The sequence below is a fragment of the Scylla paramamosain genome, chromosome 14 (genome assembly GCF_035594125.1).
Source record: "Scylla paramamosain isolate STU-SP2022 chromosome 14, ASM3559412v1, whole genome shotgun sequence".
Taxonomy (NCBI): Eukaryota; Metazoa; Arthropoda; class Malacostraca; order Decapoda; family Portunidae; genus Scylla; species Scylla paramamosain.
In genome coordinates, this window is record NC_087164.1 from 4,499,269 (window position 1) to 4,509,922 (window position 10,654).

The following is a 10,654-nucleotide window of genomic DNA, read 5'->3' on the forward strand; positions in this document are numbered from 1 at the left end:
AGCCAACTCGTGATCCGCAGTGCACATCACCTCCACACTTCCCTTCCAATCACGGCGATGGCCGTCACATTGTGTGCTCGTCGTCACCGCTGAATCCAATACCACCCTGGAAGCCACGGCACCTTATACGGCTAAGTACCTCACCAGGAAAATGTCAATGGTTGCCGTACGCCTGATACAGCGTTGGCTTGCGTCGCATGCATACATATATACATACATATATATATATATATATATATATATATATATATATATATATATATATATATATATATATATATATATATATATATATATATATATATATATACATTTTTTTTTTTCTCATTTCTAAGTGTTCAAAATAAATTCCCAAGACAACAAAAATCTTCCTATTATATATGCAAGGCCAGATAAAAACAGTAAAGTGAGTAACATTCATAAATCCACGGGAACTACCCCTTCACTAGCTGTCCCAGAAGTGAATCAATCAAACTCTGGAACGCCACCATCTCGCGGGCACGGATCGGCTCATCCCATCACCGCACTAGGCCAGGGCAGTGAGCGCCGTTGCTCAGCGCCCACCAATGAGGAGCCCGGCAGAAAACATGATGAATGATTAGTCGAGGAAGGAGAGGAATAATAATAATAATAATAATAATAATAATAATAATAATAATAATAATAATAATAATAATAATAATGATAATAATAATAATGATAATAACAATAATAATAATAATAATAATAATAATAATAATAATAATAATAATAATAATAATAATAAGAAGAAGAAGAAGAAGAAGAAGAAGGAGGAAAAAAAAAGAAGAGAAACAAAAAAAAAAAAAAAAAGGACCTAGAGCTGAGAACAAAGTAAAGGATAACATTCAGGGCAGCTAAAAACACAGTACAAACATCATAGAAACCAGACCCGTGTGCCGTGCCTACTGTCAGTCTTCCCTCCTTACTCTACTCGTGCATCAGTCAGCCTTCCGTAGACTTTTATTTATTTATTTATTTATTTATTTATTTATTATTATCTCACATCAAATCTCTTTTCATGTTACATCTTCTCATTGCCTTCACTTACATCTCTGACTTTTCTCTCTCACTCTCTCTCTCTCTCTCTCTCTCTCTCTCTCTCTCTCTCTCTCTCTCTCTCTCTCTCTCTCTCTCTCTCTCTCTCTCTCTCTCTTCTGATATCAACGTTACACCATTTATGGAACTAAATTGGTAAACGTTTTTCTTTTACTTTTTTTTTTACTCTATGAAGCAGCATGTTGAGCACACATCTAATTTCCATTTTTTGCTCTCAGTTAGTCTCGTCGATTCATTAAAAAGATGAAAAAAAGAAAAAATCCAAGTCGTCTTTTCCTCTCTATTTCGCTTTACATTCCACATCAGCATTAACCTTGTTCTTCATTGTTTTCCTCCTCCTCCTCCTCGTTCTTCTCTTCCACTATTCTGTTTTGTTTTCCCAACATTCACACTGCTAACAAACTCTCCAACATTTTTTTTTTTTTTTCACATGAAAATGTAAGGCCTTCATGGTGTCACATGTCTTATAAAGGGAAATCCGAACACTTTCAAGTTCTTTAGAGAATTGCCTACTTTACTGACTCATGATAAATTAAATGCCTTTACTGACTCATGAGAAGTGTATAACCTACTTTACTGACCCATGAGAAGTGTATTGCTTACTAAACTGATCTAGAAATAGTGAATTATTTCCTTTACTGCACACGAAGTAATGACCGATCTACTGACGTCATCAAAATAAATAGTGAATCACCTGCTTGACTGTCTTTGAAACACTGGCTTATCATATCACCATTCCTACAGATCCGGGTCACTATTCACACGCGAAATAGTACTCTAATAAAGCTGTTTCTCATACTCTGCAGTGCAAGAGAATTCCCTCCTGTACATGTAGGTATTTGCGACACGGTCTGTTAATTTAACCTACCACTGCCTGTAATACGTGGAGAGGGCACCCACTACCGTATCACTTGGCGGTATCATTCGAATCTATAACATGTATACTTTGTCATGCAAAATCCTTTAACAGCGTCGATCTTTTGTACCTTTGCGTGGCTGGGAGGGAGAGAGGGAGAGAAGTTAGTGTCCTGGAAAAGTCCGTGGTGTGGTGTTGGTGGAAGGCGCTATGAGGTGATGGTGAAGACTGTGTTGGTGATGTGGATGGGCGGATGGAAGGTTGAGTGTAGCTTTTGTAGGATATGGAAGGTATGTAGGTGTTGGGAGAAGGATGTGTGGTGTTACGATGCTAGTGACTGAGCGTGGCGGTGTTGTGGTGGTTATACACGATATGCTGCTTACTCGTACGTAATTGCTGTTTCTGATTCATGAAGGTGAAGGGAAGGTGAAATGCCAGGTGGGGAGGTGCTGATGGTGATAGTGGTGATGGTGAGTGGTAATGATGCAATGGTAGTGGTGGTGGTGGTGGTGATGTTATGCGGAGAGGTGATGATGTATGTTAGTGGTGAAAATATGGGTGGGATGGTGAAGGTGGTACGTAAAGTGGTGATGACGTGTGGTAATGGTACAAGGGTAGATGGTGGTGGTGGTGGTGGTGACGTAAGGGGTGTTTAGGAGTGTTACGTCGGGAGGAGATCACAGTGAGGGAACAATATCTAAGATGGTGTTGGGGGAAAAGTATTGTTATGTAAAGGAGCTTCTAATTAGTTTTGCTTTTTTCCATGGTCGGGTAGTACCTTTCTTTTCACGTCAACGGCTGTTATTCACTGACACGCGCGACAAACATTAATTAGCGCGTGAATTCTACCCACTTTTATTCATCTTTTACTTTCATTCTTAAATATATTATGACTCTCTCTCTCTCTCTCTCTCTCTCTCTCTCTCGCAGTGCACAGAACGCTTTGGGTAGCTCTTCAGTAAATAGCATTTATTTGATGTAGCTGTTAAGTATTCAGCGTGATTCTGAATATAAACATCCTACGAATAATTTAAATGTTTTATAAAAGAAATTATTACAGTACGTTATGAAAGCTCTGTTTTAAAATCCAGTATATTGCAACAGTGACAAAAAATCCGAATTATCAGTCGTTCCATGAATAATTTCCTAAAACACTGCCACCACAGAACTGGATGGCGGGACACGCATCCTTCCCACTAGCGGTGAAAATATTTTCGGCAGCCTTGGTTATTCATGTGCTCATGTGATTTAGATACTTGAGAACAAACATATGATCACACACACACACACACACACACACACACACACAATTTCGTGCCCTTGGTTAGCCTCCTTCATACGTAAATACGCATTAAAATATGAAACCTTAAAATAAAATTTCTTTTTGGTAATATTACTAGCTAGTCAGCAAGTGAATCCGTCTAACTGGTGTACTGGCTAGCACGCTCAGCTCACACCCAAGAAAACCTGGGTTGAATCCCGGGCGCCGTGATTCAGATAGGAGAGCCTCTCAATGTGCAGCACTCCTGTTCACCAGCAGCAAGTAGGTACTGGATGACCTCACAGTCCTGGTGTGGCTTGTGAGTGGTCTCAGTTCTGCCCAGATCGATCACAATGAGCTCTAATCTCTCCATAGGGCAACGAGTGGCAGTGTCGCGAGACCAGCAGATGCCCGTAGGTGAATAACACACACACACACACACACACGTACACACACACACACAATAAAAGGGGAGTAGTAATATATACCACAGAATAAAAACACGAGTTATTCGCTGTTGTAATTAAGTTACAGTAATTGTTACTGGTGGGGAAGGTCCCTTTTCGCTCCTCCACACCACACCGCGGCGTCACAGCAGTGTGGTGTTCCAGACAATACCTAAGTAATATTGTCAACACACGCAGCTCCACCCACATGGAGACTTTCCTTATCTGGTAAGTGGATCTGAGGCTCTTTATTTTATGCACGTTGTCCTGAAGACTCGTTTATGATGTGTAATTTGCTATATATGTGCTGCGAATATCGTATCACACTACTTTTCAGGCATCCCTTACCAAGAAATCAACTGAAGCAGGTGAAAGGGAGGGTGCTGCGTGCTGTGTACTACGTGCTGGCGAGGAAGAGTAATAAGGGGCTGCTAGTGATGGAGGGAGGTCGAGTGTGCGCGTGATGGGTACACAGATTGAAATCAAATACTCATAATATGATGTAAACTATTTATATACAGGGAGGATACGAATAAAAGTCCTACTGTCCTACATCCAGTCCTACATGTGTTCCTCAAGACTGGGGGCAATTATTACACACACACACACACACACACACACACACACACACACACACACACACACACACACACACACACACACACAGTCTCCTCTTGCATGACGTGTTACCAGACGGCGTTTACACGGCTGGTCTTTACCGTTCATCCCGTTTGAATCACGGTTGAAGGAATGTTACGGGCTCATCAGTGTATGTATACTGATGAATATATAAAGCACGCCATAAAAGGATAAAATTGCAGTTCTCGCGATAAAGTATAGACAAATTTGGTTTCGTCCCGGTCGACGTAGAAAAAAGTTAATCTGCCAAGCCGTATAAACTCACCCTTGTCCAAAGTACGTACATTTACCTGCACGTCCAGGTCCCACCAAGGTCCCGTGCAGCACATCTCGTTGAAACAATGTAAAAAAATAAAAAAATAAATAAATAAATAGATACAATAAAAAATAATAAAAATAATAAATAAATAAATAGATTGATAAACTACAATAAATAAATGCAAATAAATAAATAAAAGGCGCAAGTAAAAGAACACAAGAAAATGCCATAAGAAGAATAATATACGCAGAAAATCTGGCACGGGGAATAAGTGGCATATTTGCTGGCTTGAAAATGAATAGCGGATTTTTGGAAATAATAATAACTTTATACCTTTAGATTTTCAAACCTTACTTAAACCGATAATGAAATCAATGTTATGTCATTCTTATGTCACTTTTCAAAGCCCCTGAAATAAATAAATAAATAAAAAAATGGATATTTCTTTTCTCTTTTCTTTTTTTTTTTTTTTTTCTTGCGACTCAATCCTCTGTCATTTTTCTGCATTTTTCTCCTGCGAGCGGCAAGCGTCTCGTCCCACAGCCCATCCATCTCCTGGGAGTACAACAATTGTCATTTAAAATTCACTTCCAGTTTACTCCAAGTTCAATATAAAACAGAAATTTCAATGATTTAATGAACATCCATTTGAGAACATTATATAATATGCCACGTCAAGTAATCGCTCACCTCTCGACTAGCACTGATTAATGATTGGTGTTGAGTCATGAAATGCAGCCGATCCATCACGGCGCCCAGGAACCCACGTGTGCTAATGGTGCACGTCACCCATCATAACAAATCATACTAAAAATATTAATGAGGTTTCTAATATAAAATCTGTTCCTACAAAATGAGCTCAAACATGAAAAGGGCACCCACACCAGAGGTAACTTAGTACGGTCTGTCTGAAACACTAAATGCACCTATGGCTAACTAGACACCAAGCTAAAAAATTTTGAAGCCTTTGAAGAATGTGACAAAACAATGCAAAAAAAAAACACTCTAAGACACGTATTTTGTTTGCTTTTGGTGTCTTATCTCTGTCAAAGAATAGGGCGAGGGAGGTGAGCTAGTTAGGCAGGAGGCTGAGGCAGAGTGGGTGGGGCGACACTCACCTTGCACTGCGTGGTGTCCCTGAGACTCTCCCGTCGTGGTGTCAGTTGTGCTTACCAATTCCGGGACTGCTTTCTTACCTCTATTGAAATAAAGAAATATTTATTGTCAGATAGGAAAATATTTAGTTTCTTTCATTAAAAGCAAGGAATCAATCAATCATATTTATTTACATTAAACTATCCATACAATAACCACATATTACAATACATTATATATTCGAGAAGACATCAGTACCATGGAAGTTATATTTGTATTGAATAAATTCGCAAAGGACTTTGCATCGTTACTGCAGTCAAGAATATCATAGCAAAGGTTATCGGCGATTGTGGGTAGTTGAGGCAAATGCAGACTTAGTTGGAAGAAAACTTGCCGGGTAAAGTAAAAGAAGCGGGGCAGAAAACAGGTAAAGGTTAGTCTAACTTCGTTCTTAAGCTACATGAAAATGAACAAACAAAGAGTTTTAAAGGTGTTTAAAATCAAGAACTGAACAGCAGTGTCATAATAGAAGATATAACATACCTAAAGGAAGAAAGATGAGACAGGGTCATGGAACAGTAACTAGCGAAACGAGAGAGAGAGAGAGAGAGAGAGAGAGAGAGAGAGAGAGAGAGAGAGAGAGAGAGAGAGAGAGAGAGAGAGAGAGAGAGAGAGAGAGAGAGTGTGTGTGTGTGTGTGTGTGTGTGTGTGTGTGTGTGTGTGTGTGTGTACATATATATATATATATATATATATATATATATATATATATATATATATATATATATATATATATATATATATATATATATATATAGTAGATCAGGTTCTGAGTTATAGATGAGGTGAGCAGGGATACACTAGACTTCCTTCTTCATTTATTGCAACGTTTCACCTTCACAGAAGGCATTACTAGGCATGCACGCCACGTCATGCAATGCCTGATGATGCCTTCTGTGAAGATGAAACGTTGCAATAAATGAAGAAGGAAGCATGGTGTATCCCTGCTTACCTTATATATATATATATATATATATATATATATATATATATATATATATATATATATATATATATATATATATATATATATATATATACACTATACAGGATGTAACGCGAGTTTTTGCATATACTGAAAGAAATGAAAGAACGTGTAATTCTAAGTAGAAAATGTTTTATCCATATGTGCATTTTAAGGCTTTCTTTACCCGTCAAAGGAGTTGAAAATGTATGGGACTCGCGGATGTGCTATGCGTTTTTTTTTTTTTTTTTTTTTTATGTAGGAAGGACACTGGCAAAGGGCAACAAAAGTGTAGCTATGAGGTGATGGTCAGACGGTTGCAGTGTTACAGCCTTGGAGGTGCCACTTGGTCAAATTACGAATGGTTTAATCTTATTTTTTGCAGGCTATGGAATATTACAGTATCTTAAAACAAGACAAATGGTATTAAACAGCATGGAATTTACCGATAAGCATTACACGACAACATTATTGCGGTGATTAAAAGTACTCCTTTAAAATACTACGTGGCATCATCGAAGCGAGGGAGGAGGGGGAGCGATTCCGAGCGACCTTGAAAATAGCTGAGTGATGATGCCACGTAGCATCTTACAAGAGTACTTTTAATTACCGCAATAATGTTGTCGTGTAATGCTTATCGGTAAATTACATGCTTCTTGATACCATTTGTCTTATTATAAGATACTGTAATATTCCACAGCATGCAAAAAATAAGATTAAACCATTCGTAATTTGACCAAGTGGCACCTCCGAGGCTGCGAAACTGCAACCGACTATCCGTCACCTCATAGCTACACGCATAGCACACATGTGAGTCCCATACATTTTCAACTCCTCTGACAGGTAAACAAAGCCTTAAAATGCATATGTGTACAGAACATTTTCTACTTAGAATTACACCCTCTTTCACCTCTTTCAGTATTTGCAGAAACTCGCGTTACACCCTGTATATACAGGGTGTCCCGCGAGGTAAGATACATACTTCGGGATCTTATAGTCCAAGTAATTCTAATTCGAAAATACTCTATACGCACACGCTGGGTTTTGCTTAATTTTCGCCAGAAATTAACATTCAAGTTGTGTGTTGCGAGAACCACTCGCCACGATGGGCCTCTGCCTCCTTCCTTCCCTCCTCGCTTCGCTATGCGGTAAGTGGCGCCGCGCGGCATTAAGCGATAATTTTTTTGTGTACAATCTATGCAGTCAAAGCCTTACAAGAAACAGTTAGCATATGACTATGTACATAAGAAAATGTACAGGTAACACAATACAGTGGTTGGTAAGTGCTACTTTTTAAACATACATGGCAACTCACTGCAACTGTCACTCCCTCATCACTCAACACGACGTCTTGACACCTAAGTGACAGGCCTCTCCAATCAGCTGATTGCCATAGTGGATCTTTTTGCTACGGTAGAGATGCCTTTCACATTCAGTATCATTGAGTATTCGGAAATGATATTCATGTGATATTCATGACATGATATTTATTCTGTGATGGGAATGCCCGGGCTGCAGCAGTAGAATACAGACACAGGTACCCAGACAGAAGACACCCTGATGGCAGAGTGTTCTACAGTGTGTGTCAGCATCTCCGTGAGAGAGCACATTTCCCTGGTACTTCTGCACCAGCTGAACATAATGGAGCAGCTCAAGACGGTATCGTCCGAATGACAATACGAAGCTCCACCATCAATACAAGAATACAAGCACAAATACATAAAGGGGCAAAATTCACGGAACATAGCACAATTTGATATCACTTAGAATGAATACCAAATAGCCTAAAAGGACATTTACAGGAGTAGCAGGAACACAGGGCAGTTGTCATGAAGCTGGTGAGTTGCCATTTATGTTTAAAAAGCAGCACTTAACAACCACTGCATAGCTGTGTTACCTGTATATTTGCTTCACTAACATACAAAAATTTAATCTATCATATGCTAACTGTTTCTGACTAAATGTGTAGATTATACAAAAAAAAAAAAAAATGATCACTTAAAGGTTAATGCCGCGCGGCGCCACTCGAGCACATAGCAAGGTGGGAAGGGAAGGAACGAGGCGGAGGCCCATTCAGGCGAGCGGCTCCCGCAACACACAACTTACACGTTAATTTTTCGCAAAATAAAGCAAAAAACAGCATATGTGTAGAGGTATTTTCGATTTAGAATTACTTGAACAATCAAATCCCAAAGAATGTACCTTTAACTCGTGGGACACCCTGTATATAAACACGCAAAATAAATTAGTACGTAAGCCAAAATTCAAAATAACCATAAAATGCTACGGGGGAGCGTACTGTGACAAAAACAGTCAGCCATGACTACTGCTGCCACTGCTGCTGCTGCTGCTGTTGCTACTACTACTACTACTACTACTACTACTACTACTACTACTACTACTACTACTACTACCACTAAAAGTATTAATATTATTGCTGTCATCAGTACCACTACCACTACCACCACCACCACCAGCGCCGCAACCACCACCAGCGCAACCACTACCACTACTACTATAATACTACTACTACGTACAAGTGCTGCTGCAACAACAACAACAACAACAACAACAACAACAACAAATATTACTACTACTACTACTACTACTACTACTACTACTACTACTACTACTGCTGCTGCTGCTGCTGCTGCTGCTGCTGCTGCTGTTGCTGCTGCTGCTGCTGCTATCTGAGGCACCAGACAAACAAAATATTGAACATACATTGATACACGAAACGCAGGGATGTTCATATGTTGGCTGGTACATATTTGCAATCCTTTCTTAATGTGCTGAGAGAGAGAGAGAGAGAGAGAGAGAGAGAGAGAGAGAGAGAGAGAGAGAGAGAGAGAGAGAGAGAGAGAGAGAGAGAGAGAGAGAGAGAGAGAGATTCACCAAAGGATCAAGAACACTCGTGTTCAATAAAAGGAGATCCTGTTAATTTTCTCCGCATCCAAATCTCCAGACCTGGATCTTTCTGAGTCACCCTTATGCTGCTCGCACCTCTGGATCTCTTACCCGGGCAGACCATAGTCGTGCAAGACTGGGCTACATGAACGCACGGGGAAATCAAGCTTATATAATGCTGCGTGAAGAACAAGTACACTGGTATAACGAACAAAGTGCATTTATATATGTACACTCCAAACATTGATGTGTGTGACTTAATGGGTGAAATAAACCGAGAACAAACCGAGGACAGAGAGAAAATTCCCGAGTGACAGGAGGAAAGCAGCAGCAGCAGCAGCAGTATCTGGGCGTCATGTGATGGAGGTTGTGGTGGCCGTGATGGGGAGACTGCACCACCACACCTGCTGGGAGGAGCTGGTGGAGAAGTGGTGGTGAGACGCTGTTGGTGGTGCCATTCAGTAACTTCATGTTTTCATAGAGGTGTAGTTTTCGATCAGAATGTGTTGAAGGAGTGATGGTCAGCACGACGGCCGGCAAGCCAGGAGAGACAGCAGGCCACCACCAGCGTGCTTCATGTATGTTCCTGTGTACTTCAGTTTCTCGGCAGAAATGATGCCGCCAGATGGTGGCGCATCGATTTCTGGGCTTGAAACTTTAGACTAACGAAAAACAGGAAAAGAAAAGAAAACTAATATGAAGCTTTTTTGTCATAATAAATCAACGAAAAGAAACGTTAAAGCTGTAAGGTAATCAAATTTAAGAAAAGTATAATTGTTTTGCTGAGGGATTCTCAGTTTCTAAAGAGGTACTGCCTTGCAAAGTACAACGACGCGTTATGCTGCGGGAAGAACTTGTTGTCCAACTCTGGGCAGTTTTACGGCACTATGTTAAATCGTCGACCGTTTCTCCACTTGTATTAACTGCTAGTTATTGTAAACATGGCACGCCACATTCATGGCTTAGTCATAGATGAACACGAATGTACCACATGAAAGCATGTACAGCATTGACGCAACCTTTAAAGAACATTACTATATTTGTAAATACATGGCGCAGCGCACCGCTTCAGTATGGCGGGTTCAGCACG

The 10,654-nt window shown here is 40.0% G+C and overlaps 1 protein-coding gene across 2 annotated transcripts in view; it reads right to left on the reverse strand.

The window, feature by feature from the left end:
• Positions 1-5,657: 5,657 nt before the first annotated feature.
• Positions 5,658-10,654, reverse strand: part of LOC135106773 (lachesin-like) — a 93,981-nt gene continuing 88,984 nt past the window's right edge. Inside the window, exon 8 of one of the 2 annotated variants that reach the window (XM_064016071.1) lies at positions 5,658-5,736. In XM_064016071.1, the coding sequence (XP_063872141.1) occupies positions 5,708-5,736 (29 nt within the window). In that variant the 3' untranslated portion in view covers positions 5,658-5,707. Of the gene's footprint in view, positions 5,737-9,457 lie in introns of those variants that run through there. The other variant, XM_064016070.1, reaches the window with a different exon arrangement.